Here is an 18808-nt window from a genome sequence, read left to right as displayed (position 1 = left end):
CTACCAAGCACCATGAGTGGCCTCCCACGTTGGAGTGAGGGAATTACATACCATTTCCCAGCTGTAGCTATGGACAAACTGTTCTGCTGTATATTTCTACTTGCAAGTCTTGTGAGTTCTTAGTAAACCTGACCCCGGTATTATAAACTGGAGCAAACATCTTGGTCTCTTGGGGACAAATTCTAAAAACACCAGGAGGTGGGGGTGGGGGGTCACTGGAAAGAACTGGCACAGAAATGGATTATACTGTAGGCCGACAGCTGGCAGAGGCGGCGAGAGGTTATTTGAAACAGAACATATCATCCTCCGGGAGAGCATTGCAACAGTCCCACATGCTCAGACTAAAGAGTGAGCCAACAGACTAGCTCGTCTTTGTTTGGATTCTTACCATAGTCAGCCCAGAAGAACAGAAGTGAGAGGCTCTGGCAAGTTGTATTTTTACTCTACTTTACAAAACAGGAGTTTAAAAGGACTCGCTGAGCTGCTGATATGACAGTTCAGTTGGGTACAATGGGCCTCCCATTCAGCTGAATGAATGGGCACTAAGACGGAACCCCACCCCTTGGCTTTCTGTAGGAGAATAAAAAGGGAAAGCTCTTACCCATCACCATCCAAATGGATTAGGGTGTCACTCCAGAGAGGCAGGACTAAGCCCATGGTACAAGTGCTACTGCAAGACAAGAAATAATCCGTAAGTTACTTTCTATTACCCTAGGAAGCAGTTCTTTTTTTTAACTCTTTCACCACAAAGGATAAGTCCCTAAGTTCTAAATTCTGACAAGGCGGAGAAATTTCTAACATATTACAACGAATCCAATGTATGTGCCAGAAGCTGTTTTAAATAGGTGTTTAACAGTTAGTTAGGTACTTATATTAGTATCTGTTATATAACTAACTATATTTGTTAGTTAGATACTTATATATTTAACAAAGAAAACTTAACTGACTCAGCTTCCTGTATTGCTGTCTTGCCAATGGCTGCTATCTAAAAAGACCAGGTGATGGCTGATGTGCTACTGGCAGGGCTCAGCCCAAGATTACAGCTCCCAAGTCAACTCTAAGAATTATTTCTAATACCAAGAACTACTGCTGGTTACTGCAGATCTCTGAATGTGATTTGCTCAATTTTAATTCCGAGGTTTACACAGATTTATTAAATGCCAGAATATACTCAGTAGTCTAAAAGGGAAAAGTAATTATTGATGGCTTAGAGAGACAAAATAGACACACTGCCATTTAAATGAATAAAACAGTGCTTGGTGGCTATGCACTGAAACAGCACTGCTGAAATACAGAGTGAACAGGACTCTCAACAACCAACAAAGGGGTAGCTCTAGGATCGTATGTTAAAATATTGTTTAAATTACACACTATTCCAGGAAGGAAATTAGTTTTAAGTTAGTGGAACAGGCTTGAATAGGAAACCATGGACTCCTAATTGAGTCTCTACCACACCACTTCTCTGGACAACTATAATTACCTTAGACTTCTGCCACTTCTTCTCCTTAAGGCTGCCATAAGCCATTTTCCCTTCAATCTAGTCTCCCAAAGGCTCCCACACTCTCTCCCTGCCAATACATCTAGAAAAGCAGCATGATATAGGAGAAAGAACACTGGATGTAGGAGATGGAACAGTGAAGGATGGTTAAGAACACAGGCTGTGGTGTCAGAGGGGCTCTGGAATCTGGATTCTGACATTAATCATATAATTAACTGTGTTGTGCTCCAGTTTCCTATCTGTAAAACTGGGATAAAAATACCTTCTTTATTGGGCTGTTTTGAAGATTAAATTAGATAACACACCAAAAAAAAAAAAAATGTGTGCAATAGTGCCTAAACATAACAAATACCATTTATTGAGCAGTTAGTTATACTATGTCAAAAGATCTGAACCTAATCTCCTTCAGTATTTCAATTCCTTTTGACATGTTATTTAACCCTTCTTAGCCTTAATTTCTTCATCTTAAAATGCAGGTAACAAAGCCTGAACCTCATAGGGTTATCATAAAAATCTAACATAAAGAAAAAAAAAAAATATATATATGTTTTTAAAAAAATATGGAACACTTCATGAACTTGCGTGTCATCCTTGCTCAGGGACCATGCTAAATCTTCTCTGTATTGTTCCAATATTAGTATACGTGCTGCCGAAACGAGCACTAAAGTGAAAAAAAAATTAAAGTGAAAAATACATATGATTGTGTTGTCATGTAAAACAAATGTTGAATATGAATCTGTAGTGGGTGCTCTAATAAAACGTAGAGTGATTTTGGCAGGGCAGGGAGGGGGACATCATGATAATGCACTAAGAACAATACAGGGAACGTGGAACTTCCATCGCTGGAGTCACTGCAGGGCTAAGGGAGGCCGTCCCCTCGTTGGGCTGCATCTAATGTGCACCGCACTTGCTGGCCTGTATTGCTCACAACGCCACTAGTGATTCCAGAGTAGGAGATTCAGATCAAGATTGAACAGCTGATGCACACTGTAACCTTGGGCCTGAACTCCTGAACAGCTCTTGTGCCAGGCCCTGGAGGGAGGAAGACAGCTCTACCACTGTTTTTGTTGAATAGATGAGATGGGTGCAGAGAAAACCTGTTTTGAAAATGGCTTCTCAAGGTTGAGTGAGTTTTTAGAGTAAGTTTTTTTTTTTTAAGCAAATGCTTAACTAGGTCCTAGCAACAAGTATATGAAGGGTCGATAGCTTAGTGACAAATCGAGAAATTAAGTAACTAAACCAGGTACCAAAGGTTCAAAGGACTGTGATCCATGGGCTCGTGACTGGACACCAGTTAAACTTTAGACAAGTGACAATGATATGCAGGAACCAAACATCACATTTTCTGCTTGTATTCAGGTTAGAATGTGTTTTTACATTAAGGAGTAGCTTCATCACATGACAGGAAAGAGAGGCCTGAATTAGGCACATCTAGTATTTTTATCTAGTTTATCTTGAGTCACATGAGATTTTCTCCATTAAAATATAGTTACTTCTTTTAATAGATACTCATCTCATTAAAAAATATTCATTGAGTACCTCCATGTACCAGACATTTCAAGGTATTGGTGGAATGAGGAAAAATTAAAACATCATAAAGCTCTTTTATAACTTGAAATATGTATCAAATGCAATCTGGAAACTAAAGCTATACTTTTTATTAAAAAAATTATTACATAAAATATAACACAATACTTAAAGATCTTATAAAGAGGCTAAATAAATTGGCTATAATAGATTTTGAGAATCCTTTGAATGAACATGTCATAAACATTCTGGGTTCCACTCTGGTTTAATACTGTTTTGAAACATTAACTTTTTGTATTCTCAGATACAAAAGGATACAGGTTCCTTAAACAGCAACTGAGACAGAAATGATACTAGATTTCCTGAGCAATGGTATTCTGAAGTAGGTAGCATTTTTCTTACTATCTAAGCTCATTCAAACAAAGGGTGTAGGGGAATAATTCATAATATCAAATTTACCAAACCGAATTAAAACTAGTTTCTCTAGCTTTTCTTATCACATTTTGTCTTCCATAAATGAAAATTTTCTTTTGTTGGTCAGATATGATTCAGGCAGGACTATTACCAAAGACAGATGCAATTTACTGAGGATAAATTACTGGACACTCACATTAATAAGCATTCTTTATGATTTCTGGGGATGTTCAGGACAAAGTGAAAGAGAGATAGCATTGGACACCTGACTTCTCACACTCTGGGTCAGGAGAATCTGCAGTTGTCACCTTCTCTCTCTCGAGCAAGACTCAAATGATGTGTCCACCCAGCTCCAGTTCCTGTTTTATGGGACTTCCAAAAGAGTGGTCAGGGAGAACCAAAGAAAGGAAATAAGATGGAGAGCAGCACTGTCCACCTGATCTTTCTGTGACGATGGAAATGTTCTGTCCAACACGCAAGCCACAAGCCACATACAGCTAGAGCATGTGAAATGTGGCTAGTCGTGGCAGAGGAACTGAAACTTTAGTTTTATTTAATTTTATTTAAATAGTTACGATGTGATTAGTGGCTATCATCCTAGACAGTACAGATCTAGAAAGAGAAAAACCCAAGGCAGGGGTTTTAAAATACTAATGAATGTAGGCAAGATAAGTATTCTTACAGGATGAATACTTCTTGAAAGATCTGCTGCTTAGCTAACAGAAGAGGTTAAAACCGGGCAGGAGAAAAAGCTTCCTAAATGTGGTTTTCAATCCTGTGTAATTTCAGGGTATTACAATTAAAGGCTGTGAGTGGTATACAAGGTAACGACTCTGGCCCTGTGATCCTGCTGAACCCACAAATCATTTTCAGGCTGACTGCTATGTTCAAGCCCAGGTAAACACTAGTTCGAAAATCTTTCTGGTGACAGTGTGATTTTTTTTCCCCTCCTTCCAACATCAGGACAATGAGAAGAGCTCTCAGTCTTCTTTGTTCTCTGTGGCTAAATTCTCCCAGCCTGGGTCACACCCCTAGCTACTCCACAATTGCACTCTAGTCCTGAACCAGGAAGTCCACGCTTTGAGACATCTGGCAGGATTTCCTGAGGCTTATTATCTACAGTGCAAAGATCTGCTTAGCAGCCACATTCCACAGTCTTCCTAAGATTTCTCCAGAAAAAGTGGGAAGATTAAAAAAAGAAAGCGACAAACCTTCAGGGCACAAAGGAGCCAAGTTCTGTGTGATATCTTTAATCTTAGGATGTAAAGTGCTGCTAAAGTCAAAGGTGAATATTATAAAAGGTTCTGTTTTGAGTTTTAGAAATCATCCTTCCCCCCTCCTTTCTAACTCAGAAGAAGAAAAAAGGAAGTGTGACATCTGACAGAAGCAAGGTGTAAGGCCATGGATGTAAGAGACGGGAATTAAAGTGGGCTCTCTTTAACCCCAGAACCTACTGGTACAAAATCACAAAGGATGTGTGCCCCAGAATCACCAAGTGAGTCATTATGGCTTAAAATAAAGTGGATTGCAAAGAAAAGCCATTTTTTTTTCCTCCTTGGAGATAGAACTTTAAACCATTTTCTTTATATCATTACCACCTAAAGATGAGAGGAAGAAGGTAAGGAACAGTGGTAAATCAGGGACACATAACCTAAGACATCAGTAAACAATTCTGTCTCTAAAGACTGTGTGTCTAAGATACTTTTGATGTTCTCTAGTTTTATACAATGAACATTTTAGAGGCAGAACTGCATAAGATGTTCTTGTGATAACTCAAAAGGCAACTGGAGTAGGTTGTTTAAAAAGAGGTTATCTCATCCTCCCATTTGAGGTATCATACCTGTCATTAGAGGAGAAATCCATTCCTAGGACGATGCTTTCTTCAGTGTCTTGTCTACCATTAGTTGAAACCACTACCATATAGCGTGTTCGATTCTGGTAAGTACTTTCTAGTCTTACAGCCTGGAAATTAAGAAATTTACAAGATCAATTTAAGATCATTCAACCCTTTTTATATCACCATTTAATTTTTTTTATATCACCATTTTAAAGTAAACTCAGGGAGATAGCAGAGCCATAGTTAGGAGACCTAAATTTAAATTCCAACTCATGTATTAACTATGAAGCCTTCAGTAAGTTATTTGGAAGGGATATAACAGGTATTCCACTGGGTTATAAGAATCATATGAAATAATGCATGTGAAGTACAGTGCTTGGCATATACTAAATGCTCAATAAACATTTGCTGTCAGGATAATTTATAATAGTAACAATTACCCTGGCATGTTCTATTGACCTAAGAGTGGAATGTGATCTGTGACTCACAGATCCAAGTCCCACCAACAATTATAATATGAAGCAAAGTTTAATATCGCAGAGGAGTATGCTCTATTGAACTCTTACAGATTATGCACTATAAGATTTTCTTGTTTCACATATCAGAAGTTTATATTATTTTTGTCAAAATTATGCTATTTTAAAAGGGCCTTCACAAAATTCAAATATGCACATGGTCTTAGATTACATTAAGAGCTTACTGTCAGCATGATAATGGCCTTGTTGGTTATACCTTTTTCTTAAATATCTGGAGTAAGAGGACATGATGCTCTAGTTTTACTTTAAGATCTTCCAACAGTGGGAAGCAACAAGATATTCTCCAGTAGGTGAATGGATAGATTATGGTACACCCAGATAATGGAACATTCAGTTCAGTTCAGTTACTCAGTTGTGTCCGACTCTTTGCGACCCCATGAATCGCACTGTCCATCACCAACTCCTGGAGTTTACCCAAACTCATGTCCATTGAGTTGGTGATGCCATCTAGCCATCTCATCCTCTGTCGTCCCCTTGTCCTCCTGCCCCCAATCCCTCCCAGCATCAGGGTCTTTTCCAATGAATCAACTCTTCGCATGAGGTGGCCAAAATATTGGAGTTTCAGCTTTAGCATCATTCCTTCCAAAGAACACCCACGACTGATTTGCTTTAGGATGGACTGGTTGGATCTCCTTGCAGTCCAAGGGACTCTCAAGAATCTTCTCCAACACCACGGTTCAAAAGCATCAATTCTTTGGCGTTCAGCTTTCTTCACAGTCCAACTCTCACATCCATACATGACCACTGGAAAAACCATAGCCTTGACTAGATGGATCTTTGTTGGCAAAGTAATGTCTCTGCTTTTTAATATGCTATCTAGGTTGGTCATAACTTTCCTTTCAAGGAGTAAGCATTACTCAGTGTTAAAAAGAAAGGAGCTGTCAAGCCATGAAAAGACATGGAGGAATCTTACATGCACATTACTAAGGGAAAGAAGCCAACAAGAAGAGGCTAGATATCTATTGTATGGTTCCAGCTCTATGACATTCTGGAAAAGGTAAAACTATGGAGTCAGTAAAAAGATCAGTGGTTGCCAGAGGTTAGAGGAGCACTAAGGATTTTTAGGGCAGTGAAATAACTCTGTATGATACTAAAGTGGTGGACTACACGTCACTATATATTTGTCAAAACCTAAAAAATGTACAACACCCAAGGGTGAACTCTTATGTAAACCATGGACTTTGATAATAACGATGTGTCAGTGCAGGTCCATCAAATGTAATCAGCTCTTGTGGGAGACAGTAATAATGGAGAAGGCTATGCATGAGGGGTAATAGAAGGTGTGTGCAAAGTCTCTGCACCTTCTGCTCAATTTTACTGTGAACTTAAAACTGTTCTAAAAAATAAAGTCTACTAAAAAAATTTGCTAAGAGGGTACGTCTTCTGCTAATTGTCGCCATCATCATCATTGTAAGGAGGAGGAAGAAGATGGAAGGAGGGAGGGTTGGAGGGAACTTTTATTTATTTTTGGCCACACTGCATAGCATGTGGGATCTTAGTTTCCCAACCAGGGATTGAACCCATGTCCCCTGCATTGGAAAGCAGATTCTTAACCACTGGACCACCAGGGAAGTCTCTGGAGGAAACAATCAGAGATGATGAATATGTCCATAGCATAGACTGTGGTGATGGTCTCACAGGTAAAGAAAAAAAAAAGAGCCATCAAATGACCCACTTAGTAAGGCAGAGGTGAGGCGCTCCTGGCTGTCTTTCTGCCTCCACTGTGACTCTCCAAGGAAAAGCTACCTGTGAGCACAGACACCAAAGTAGCTACATTAAGCTTGTTTCTGGTAAGAGCTCATATACCAAGAATGTAATTCCCACCATTCTGACTCCATGTAGCAGGTAGAGAGCTGTACTGCTGACTTTTATGTTCCCTGAAATAACAGAACATTTTAAACCAAATTCACCTGTGAGAAGTTAAGAGGTAACTAATATTTAGACCGACAAAGATCTAGTCCCATGGGCTCAGATCGAGTGAGCATTATACACACAGAGTAATGGGCAGTAGCAGATGCATATGAGGAGGACTGGGAGGCAGCGTAGACGCTGAGATTCTAGAAACACCCCACAAAATATTAAATTAACCAAACACCTGGCGCAAGTAAACTAGAATTTCTAATAAACAAGGTCTCAGGTATTATTACATACCTAGATACTATTATATATCTAAACCTGGGCCTGTTTTGGCAAGCCCTAACTGTTCAGTTTCCTGAATATGTATGTTAGAGGCCTTCTATGCTGTCAAAGCTCTGAAGATTTCTGGAAAGGCTCACATGCAGATGGGGACAACTGAACTGTGCTTCTGGTCATTTATTTACAACTTCTACATCTATTAGTGGGGACTGACTAGCTAAGCGGAAGCCAGTACAAGTAAAAACAAACAAACAAACTCCATAAACATTACCTATTATGTAAGTTACCAGGCCAAGTTAGCAAGTTTGTGATATTCAAATAAAACATTAGTTGTGTTTCTTTTACAAGTGAGGTGTGTGTTTGTTTATCTATGTGTCTATTTAAAATATAAAGAGCGTTTCAAATGTTTGGCCCTCCCTTGTTTTGTCTAGCCATAACAGAAGATCCCAAACCTAATGGGAAAGGTCTCAGTCATCTCACTCTGATTTAGGCTTGAGTTACTAGCTTCCCTAGTGGCTCACTGGTAAAGAATCTGCCTGCCAATGCAGGAGATATGGGTTCAATCCCTGGGCTGGGACTATCTCCTGGAGAACGAAATGGGAACTCATTCCAGTATTCTTACCTGGGAAATTCTACAGACATAGAAGCCTAGTGGGCTACAGTCCATGGGGTCACAAAAGAGTTGGACGTGACTTAGCGACTAAACAACAATAACTGGCACATCACGGATTCACTCCATTTTCAGCTTCTTAGATGGAAGAATTGCACTTAGAGGTCTTGGGATTTGATCATGGCCCTCTACATGGTACCTACAGCTATTACTAAATTTTTACTAAGCAGAAACGGAGCTTTAATCAGGGAGTCAGGAAGCCATCATGTTAATTTAATACCTATGTCCTAATTAGAAGGATAAGATTAAATTTTTTTTATAATTATAATTTTTTTGCAAAGCCTCAAGTCAACTTGAGGTCTCAAAATTCCCTGTAAGCTTCAAGATTCTAGATTAAGGAATTAAAATGTAAGAGCCACAGGATAAAGAAAAACCTAATACCCACCCTGGTTTGAGATCTATTTCACTCCTCTGTTAGAGGGAATTTAACAATATCTAATAATTGAATTCATCAAGCCAATCAGAGAAATATAATTAAAAATAGCATTTTGCAGATAATACTGTAGTATTAGAACTGGTCGCAATTCCATTATTTCCTCAGTTTCCAGAACTTCCATGGAATAGATGGCCTGAATAAGACAATGACTCGAATGCATTTGATTAACTGAAGCTCTCATTGAAAAGGATACTACTGAGGTTTACTCTAATTACCCAAATAAAATAGCATTTTGGATTTTAAAAGGTGGCAGCAATAGCAACTGAGAAAAGTACTCTAAGAAAGTCCCTTTACTGCTAAATTTGGAATCCTAATACAAGTTTCAGGAGAACTAGATCCAGCAATGCTAGGTCTGAGAAGTCATCTCAGGACACTTTTTGAGAGATAAGAACCCCACTGTTCTCAAAGCTCATCTATCAAAGAATGTTAAAACTTCCCTCATTTAAATGTTTTATCTGATTACAAGCAGTTCAAGAACTGATACAATAACTTCCCTCCTCAGCATCACCCAAGTTAGGAAATACCCCTCCTGAAGCTTACAGTGCACCTTTAATCTCTTTCCCCCAAGTCTTACACCACGCCCCTGCATGCCATGTTTACCCGGAGGGAAGCCACATATAAAGTCCCAACGCCTAGACATGCAGCTCACCCAATCCGTCAGAAAGAAAGGTTTCAAAACTATGTAAATACTAATTTCTAGCCAAAAGAACAAAGCAAAGTTAATATCTAAAATTAAAATAGACTTCAGATGTGACACTAATAGACTAAAGAACACTGTCTTCAAAAGAATAGAGCTTGAAGAAGTCTCTGGATTTTATTATTTTTAAAAATCTCTATGAAATTCTTAAAAAACAAAAAAAACAACTCTAGGACTTATATCGGTGTAGTCATTAAAAGCAGGTTTATTTACTGACATGGAAAGATACCCACAGGAAAGTGTGATGAAAGCAGGTTATAAAACATTTATATTTTTAGCTTTCTATTTCAAAAAAGGAAAAAAAAAAAGGCATTATCTGACATGACACACTTTTTTTCTTCTTTCATTTCTGAGCTCAGATCAAGTGTAGAAAACTTAAGTTATAAAGGTCAGTGATAATGCATTTTTTTATCACTGCTCAGAACTGAGCAGCCTTTCAAACCTATACTGTCCCTCCCCCAAGTCTCGTCAACCATTGACAAGTCTTCTGTGACCCACTGTCACCTTTATAAGCACACACAACCTAGAGATACGTTTTAAACTACTTGATACTTTTGCTTGTCAGCACTACGGAGATCATGCTTTAGGCAGACTGCAAGGTTTTCTGACACTCAAATGTGGCTGTTTGCACCACTGGCCCAGTTCAGGAAGAGCAGATTGCAGAGCATCAGACACATTGTTGCTGTTCAGTTGCCAAGTCCAGTTCCACTCTCTGTGACCCCATGAACTGCAGCATGCCAAGATTCCCTGTCCTTCACCATCTCCCTGAGTTTGCTCAAACTCATGTCCACTAGGTCAGTGATGCCATCCAACCATCTCATCCTCTGTCACCCCCTTCTCCTCTTGCCCTCAATCTTTCCCAGCATCAGGGTCTTTTATAGTGGATCAGCTCTTCGCATCAGGTGGCCAAAGCACTGGAGCTTCAGTGTTAGCATCAGTCCTTCCACATACTCTTACACATACACTTAAGACTAGAAGGATACTCATCCAAACAGTAAGAATGATTTTCTTGGGGTACAGTGTACAAAGTGCTTTTTTTACTCTGTTCTTTATGCATTTCTGTACTGTCTGATTAAAGACAAAACATTTTCTTTTTGGAAAAAAAATTAATGTACTATATAACAAAACCAAAAAACTCATTTTCTTAAATTCTCCTGCAAATTACTCAAAGACACCTTCTAGTAGTACCTTGCCAGAACCTCAGTTCTAGTTAAAAACATTAGCTAATGTTACTTTAAATGTTAGGAAAGTTCTTAATTTCCTAGTCTATTTTTTTTTTAATTAAATGGGTTTTTGATAATCTGTAAGAGTACTATAAAACCACTGTCTTCATTTTATCAGCTACAGTTTTCCTAAGTACTAAATTTAATGCTTAAGACTGTATTTACAATGCAGAGCTTTCCTGGAGGAAAAATTAGTTTAGTCCTATTTTCAATGCTAAAGCAAAATGTGGGATTTAGTGCCTCTATTTGTTGCTGAATTATTAAAAAAATAAAAGCAGTACTTTCAGTTGACTAGCAAACTTTTAACCTTATGCACAATCCCCAGGATGAGAGTTTCAGCATTTCAAATTTAACTCAAAACAAAGGGCTTTGCTTTGAGTCTACAACTACTTCTTTCAGTTAGAAAAGTGCTAATTTGTCCAAAGTCACACAATGTATTCACTCATTTTCTTGAAGATGACTCACTCAATAATCTGAAACATAATGACTATGTGTTTGCAACAATTCAAAACAACTGCTGTAAAATGGCTTATCACTTGAACTCTGAATTCATTCAAAGGCTTGTTACATTTTTTGAATTTATACTTTATAAATGTAAAGCAGCTGAAGCTGCATATTTTAGCAGCAAAGAAAAAAAATTAATTGCCAATTCAGCCTTCCTAACTGCTCCCTTATGCTTTCCCAAGTCTCTTGTGGTTGAAATTATTTTAACATTTAGAGGTGCAATCCCAACTCTGGAATTTTATTAATGAGAAGAAGATAAAGTGAGTGATCGATCTCAGCTTTAGCTCTACCAAAGCTCACAATTTTTGGAAACGATCCACAAATTTCTATTTTTAATACATTCAAGTGACTGTTATGGATTTTAGATGGGTTGTTCTCAAAGTGTGATTCCTGGACCAGCAACATCAGCAATACTTGAAAACTTGCTAAAAACGTAAATATTACTGCCTCCCTCTCCCCAAATCAAACTCTTCAGGTGGAGTCCAGCAAACGGCAGTTTAACAAGCTCTGCAGGTGATTCTGATGTACTCTGAAGTTTGAGCATCACTGCTTCAGAACGTGTGAGTTATGGTCAGTAACTCACAAACTCGTGCTCAGCAAGTCTTGGATCATCAAATTATTTCACATCATTTCAGATTAGCTCACATCCCCGATTACATTCTAAGCTCTTTGCTGATGTCATTCTTCTTTTCTAGTCCACATAGTTCCCAGCACTGTGCTGGGACATAAAAACGACTGTTTAATGTTTGCTATCTTAGCCTTTTGAAGAAGGAAGTTATAATAATACCGCTAACTTACCAGCCTGATGTTGTCTTCTGGGCGAAGTAGTATGAACATTGCTTGGAGATGCTGTTGGAGATCACCTGGTGAAATTTACAAAACAAAGGATAATTATTCTCCATTGTAAGGTTGAGAGAGAGGATTCCTTCTACCCTAATAACTTGTGTAAAAGAAAGTTCTGGTTCACTGAGGGGCTCTAATTAGACAGAGAAACTGAGCGTCTTTATATGAATGGTGGACTGCATCTCCATACATTCACTTTTCAGTTTATACTACACTAAAACGCGCTTTGTGTTGGTCCGAGCTGCACTTGAGACCAATCACAGTTTGTACTGTGACTGATGCTGATGAGAGTGATGGGCAGAGAAAGCACTGGCTGCGTTTTCAGGGCCACAGAAGGTGGAACTGAGGGAATCTTGAAACCGAGGTGTATGGTATGTAGTGTTAGAATCATCCCTAACTTAAAAAAAGCTAACCATTTTGCCATTCCTATTTTTGTAACTGTAATATTCAGCTGCAAAAATCATAATTAAAAAATTTTTTAGATTCCCCCCGGAATAATGTCAACAGTTAAAAATGATTTCCACATTAGTAGCTGATATTAAAGAGACAGTATTCATTAAATAGGCTTCCCAGATGGTGCAAAGGTAAAGAATCGCCTGCCAATGCAGGAGATGCAGGTTCGGTCCTTAGGTTGGGAAGATCCCCTGGAAGAGAAAGTGACAACTCACTCCAGTATTCTTGCCTGAAAAGTTCTATGGGCAGAGGAGCCTGGAGGGCTACAGTCCATAAGAGGTGGACATGACTGAGCAACTGAGCACGCACTTATTAAATACATCAAATCTTGGGAATTCCCTGGTGGTCCAGTGGTTAGACTCTGTGTGTTCATTGCTGAGGGCGTGGGTTCAATACTTGGTCAGGAACTAAGATCTTGCAAGCCACATGGCATGGCCAAAAAAAAAACCCCAAAACACAAAAATGCACGTGTGTGTATATAAATACAGCAAATCTCAAGGGATATAAATTCTAGTGAACATATCATTAGGTGCTTTAAAATGGCCAATCGTTATTTCAATCTTCACTAGTTTTTATACGTTCTATAAAACTAAGTTGAAATTTCTTTGTATCAAACTAGTATAGATTTCCTCATATTCCCTACTATACTAGCAAATCTGAAGCTTCGGCTGTGTGTCAGTCACTCAGTCGTGTCCGACTCTTTGCAACCCCATGAACTGCAGCCTGTTGCAGGCTCCTCCATCCATGGAATTCTCCAGGCAAGAATACTGGAGTGGGTAGCCATTCCCTTCTCCAGGCGATCTTCCCGACCCAGGGATCGAACTCGGGTCTCCTGCATTACAGACAGATTCTTTATTGTCTGAACCACCAGGGAAGCTTTGGCCAGTAAGAGATAATTAGATAATATGCTGTCATAAATGAAGACAATGAGAGAACAAAAAAACTTCATTCCTGCCCAACCCTTTTTTGAGAGTCTAAAGTGACTAACGCAGCTGCATGATCACAGATGCCAGTGTAACCTGTTCTCACACTGGTCTTGGAATCTCCATACATACTTTTCCTCTAGGTAACTTCATAGCTGTTAATTATGAGATGAAATACTGATATGTGCAAGAAGTGGAGAGAGATAGGAAGAAAAAAAAGTAGGCTGGCAAACAGTTGTCTGTCCTGTGGTACTTGCGGGATGGGATCTTAGGTTCCCTGACTAGGGATGGAACCCAGACCTTCAGCAGTGAAAACGCAGAATCCTTACCGCTAGACCACCAGGGAATTCCCCTATTTTGTTCTCTTAAAGAATAGGTTTTTTGCCTTTTCCCTCCATTTTACTGTTGGCTTCTTTACTTCTTCTATTGAAGAACCTTTCAACTTTCAAAATTAAAAAGAGTCATTGTGTTTGCCCAGGTTCATTCTGTTATACTTCAAACCCAGAGACACAATATAAGTCTCATGTGCAAGAGCCAGTGTGGGTTCATAGCAGAAATCCAAGAGAAATGGAAACATGTGTCCACACAAACACGCTATTAGTCCTCAAATGGAAAACACTCAAATGTCTATCAACTGATAGATGGATAAATGTGGTATATATCCATATACTATGATACTATTCTATCATAAAAAGATACATACTATCACATAGATGAGTCTTGAAAGGGGCCATGTCTCAAGTGAAAGGTGCCTGTTTCAAAAGATTGTTTATATGGTTCCCCTTATTTTTTTTTATGGTTCCCCTTATACGGAACACCCCTAATAGGCAAATCTAGAGAGACAGGATGCAGATTAGTGGTTGTTCAGGGATAGGAGACAGCGTGGGGGGACATAGGGAGGGACTGCTAATGGGTACTGGGTTGCTTTTTGGGGGGACGAGAATGTTCTAAAATTAGATTGTGGTGATGGCTGTGTAACTCTGTGAATACACTGAAAAAAAATCTCTGAATGTACACTTTAAATGGGTAAATTGGGTGAATAATATAGTATTTATGTCTCAATAAAGCTGTTAAAAAAAGAAAAGAATGAGAGTGGGGAGTCAAAGTGTTAGGTATAAACAGTGAAGAATGCCTACAATTACTAGCTACAATTGAGGTAAGCAGCTCAGGCTTTTTAAAAACTAAGTTTTTCTTTTGTTCTATGAAGACAAATAACCTGAGGAAAGAATTTTCAGGATGGAGAACTTCCAGAAGAGAAAAACGTTTCTGGGCAAATGATCAGTTACTAAGTCATGTCTGACTCTTGCAACCCCAGGGACTACTGTAGCCTGCCAGGCTCCTCTGTCCATGGGGTTTCCTAGGCAAGAATACTGGAGTGAGTTCTCATTTCCTCCTCCAAGGGATCTTCCCGACCCACAGATCGAACCTGCGTCTTCTGCCTCTCCTGAAATGGCAGGTGGGTCCTTTACCACTTGAGCCACCTGGGAAGCCCTTCTGGGCAAAGAGTAGCGGTAAATCCCCACTCCAACTACTACTGGCCCAAAGATCTAGCTGGCTTCTCAGAAGGTTCAACAAAGTTAGGGAGCCCTACCCCTACAAAGGGGCTTCTTCTGCAAGTGGGGCATGTAGAAGCTCAGGTTTGTCAGTGGTGAAAAGCACTGCCATGAACAAAGTGGGTGCTTCCTACTAGGAAACCGTCCTTCACAGAGACTAACAGAGGCAACACACTCAAACCATTAATATCCCTTTTCTACATTTTGTTTTCATATATTTCACTGCTGGTAGTGACGTTTTAGACTTGTTTGATTTTATAGACTTTTGGCTGTTTCTCTTTAAAATGTTAGCAGACACTCATTTATGATATTGCCTTTTGATTATAAAAAAGTACTTGGACATTTTTAATGAAGACCAGATAAAATTCTAACTGGTTCGAGAAACATGCAGAAGTACCATGAGACAGAGGAAGCCCTTGATCTGCTCTCAGTTCTGCAATCATCTTTTCAGTTACTGTGGACTTGGCCAAGGGAACTCCCAGCTCATGCGAAGGTCTGGCTCTATGAGCTGCATTTATACTCACACTGCCTCATCTGTTCTGGTCTGAATCACAAGTAAAGTCCATTCAGTTTGTGTTAAATCTGCTTTTCTTTTTGGTATAGAGAAAGCTCAGTGGACAAGGTCAAGTAGAAACCTGGGTGGCAGCTGAGTGTGGAAGTCTGACCAAAGAAAAAGACCAACCAGGGCCAGGAGCTTTAAAAGCCCCTGACCCCACTTACCATTACATGCCACAGAGCAATTTAACTAACATCTTAGTCAGACAAGCTGGATTTAAGCCAATATTTCATCTTCTTTTTACTGTAAGTGATAAATATCCACAGCAAACAGGAACACAAAGCTCAACTGGGTCTACTTCCTCTGTGCATTCAAGTTTTGGGGGGGTTTTTTTGCGTGCCTCTTTTAAAAATTTTCCATGGCTGGGGTTATGGTAGGAGGATAATACTGTCCAATGAGCTGGATTATAATTCTGAGCTGCTATGCTTTGAACTAGATGAAGCCCCAAACAAGAAGTAGGGCAGCCACTAAAATAGCTGAGATTATCTGGACTGGAGCTAAACTCAACTACTGGCTCAATGGGACCCAGGATTTCTGGTTTTCACCTTTGACCTACACACTCAAGGTTTACAGTCTTCTTTGTTCTTTTCTTACTAATTCTAATTTCCTCCACTCCTCGAGGTAATACGTCACCCAAATGGCCTATTTTGGACAATAAGCAAACACTCTGTGTAGCACTGATTGAGGTTTCTCTGTTGTCCTGAGGACAACCAACTTTTATTTCCCCCCCCCAAAATGATACAAATTAGACTTGCTATTTAGAAGAGAGGCATAAGGCTGGTTATCTTCCTAAACTATGAATATCCTATACCTGGAGACCTCTCTCTTGAGACAAACTTTCTTCAATTCTTTCTTAACCTCATCACCACAGATGCACCTAACTCTAGAGAAGTCTAAAAAGTAAAAGTAAAGTAAAGTCACTCAGTCGTGTCCGACTCTTTGGGACCCCATGGACTGTAGCCTACCAGGCTCCTCTGTCCATGGGATTTTCCAAGCAAGAGTACTGGAGTGGGTTGCCATTTCCTTCTCCAGGGGATCTTTCCAACCCAGGGATTGAACCTGGGTCTCCAGCACTGCAGACAGACGCTTTACCATCTGAGCCACCAGGGAAGCCCCTAGAGAAGTCTAACATATGGAAATATAAATGCATCTTCTACTGTTAGTGGGTATGATATTGTGATTTATAATAAGAAATATATTTCATCTCTGTCCAGTTCATGGCACAGAGTTTGTAATATTGTTGTAATTTCTTAAATGATGGGAGCCAGGAAGATGTCTTCTGTTATATTAATGACCTGACACTCTAGCAGAGTACCTCGGGATGGGGGCCGGTGGCCAGGGGAAACAACTATGTGATCAGAGGGTTGGAATTTCCTTACCTGGGGAGGGAAGAGGGGCTGAAAGTTGAATGGATTACCAATAGCCAATAATTTAATGATGTCAGTGTAGTGAAGCCAGCACAAAAACTCAAGAGGGCAGGTTTCAGAGTGCTGCTATATTGAGGAACATGTGAAGACTGGGGAGTGTGTACACTCAGAGGGTATAGAAGCCCACTGCCCCTTCCCAAATATCTTGCCTTACGCATCTCTTCCATCTGGCTGTTCTGAGTTATATCCTTTTATAATAAGCCAGCCATCCAGCAAGTAAAATGTCTCTCTGAGTTCTATGAGCTGCTCTAGCAAATTACACAATCCCAAGGAAGGGGTCACTGGAACATTCAATCTATGACAAGTTGGACTGGTGACTGGCATCTGAAATGTGGGATAGGGAGGGGCGGCCTTATACAATAGAGCCCTTAACCTGTGGAATCTGACACTACCTCCAGGTAGACAGTGTCAAAAATGAGTTGAATTGCCGGATACCCAGTTAGCGTCTGAGAACTCTTTGGAGGTGTGGGGAAAAAAGCCTCATATTGTTATTAGGTGAAGAATATTAGCAGGTTATTTCAAAATCAGAGCATTATACCCATACCTAAGTGAACATTTATTTGATGACTCCCTGCTTCTCTATGTCTTCTGAATTACATTTTCAGTCTTTTTAATGTGAACACAATCAAGACATAGACTCTGATATTTAAATATGTGATATAATAACTTTTGTTATCACAATAGTGACACTGAATTTACTTTAAGTTAGTAATATACCATATTAATTTTGTGACTCCCTAGACAGCAGACCAAAACAAATACTATCTTTGGTCAGTTGATACTGCATAGGATTTGAGGAAACATCTGAACATCTTTTAGCTGATTACCAAAACCTTACTCGAGAAATCACATTAATACGTCCTTAACGTCTTTTTTGTACCTTATTATTTTTCCAACAAAAATTTATTGAACATCTACTTCATGTATAAGGTATTCTGCTAAGTGCCAGAAAAATGGTCTATGAGCATGAAAGAAAAGTGATTACAGCATAGTACAATGCTTTCTTTCACTATTACAGAACTGCTGGAGAAATGACAATGGAGGTAATCAGTCTTCTAAGACAAAACAAAAGGCAAAGAAACCAAGAAAAGGAGTGGCATATGTGGAGCTTTACCTGCATGCTTGTTGCGTCTGTGGCTGACTCTTGGTGTGGATGAGCCATTTCCCCGGGGTAGAAAAAGGGCAGCACCTTTGACAGTTAGAAAGCTCTCGCTGATGCTACAAGGAAAAAAGTACAAATAAATAATAAGTACTTTAAGGAAGAAAAACTGAAGAGTAAGATAAAGACTGACTTTGGGATTATTTTCTCTTTCCTCTTCTAAAGTTCTAACCTCATGGGACGAAGTAAAAATAAAATCAAGAGACTCTGATAAACAACAAGGTACTACTGTATGGCCCAGGGAACTATATTCAATATCCTGTAACAAACCGCAATGGAAAAGAACATGTATACATATGTATGAATCACTTTGTTGTACACCAGAAACTAATATGACATTGTAGATCAACTCTGCTTCAATTTAAAAAAAGGAAAAAAGAGAAACTCTGGTTACTCACAGTATTGTCTACTACAGA

The 18808-nt window shown here is 39.3% G+C and overlaps 1 protein-coding gene and 2 non-coding genes across 7 annotated transcripts in view; all 3 read right to left on the bottom strand.

The window, feature by feature from the left end:
- The window catches only part of SSH2 (slingshot protein phosphatase 2), a 246358-nt gene that overhangs the window by 42415 nt on the left and 185135 nt on the right, over positions 1-18808 (bottom strand). For 4 of the 5 annotated variants that reach the window (XM_070390312.1, XM_070390315.1, XM_005888262.3 and 1 more), the window contains 4 exons: positions 18348-18451; positions 12277-12341; positions 5280-5401; positions 602-670 (listed from right to left, as the gene is read on the bottom strand). In XM_070390312.1, the coding sequence (XP_070246413.1) occupies positions 602-670; positions 5280-5401; positions 12277-12341; positions 18348-18451 (360 nt within the window). The remainder of the gene's footprint in view (positions 1-601; positions 671-5279; positions 5402-12276; positions 12342-18347; positions 18452-18808) is intronic. The other variant, XM_070390313.1, reaches the window with a different exon arrangement.
- On the bottom strand, positions 2053-2160 carry LOC138984066 (U6 spliceosomal RNA). The gene has a single exon (XR_011461419.1). It is a non-coding gene; the product is annotated as a U6 spliceosomal RNA (small nuclear RNA).
- On the bottom strand, positions 10311-10390 carry LOC138984016 (small nucleolar RNA U2-19). The gene has a single exon (XR_011461376.1). It is a non-coding gene; the product is annotated as a small nucleolar RNA U2-19 (small nucleolar RNA).

Source organism: Bos mutus, chromosome 19 (assembly GCF_027580195.1).
Source record: "Bos mutus isolate GX-2022 chromosome 19, NWIPB_WYAK_1.1, whole genome shotgun sequence".
In the NCBI taxonomy this organism is placed as follows: domain Eukaryota; kingdom Metazoa; phylum Chordata; class Mammalia; order Artiodactyla; family Bovidae; genus Bos; species Bos mutus.
This window is presented reverse-complemented; position numbering and strand designations above follow the sequence as displayed.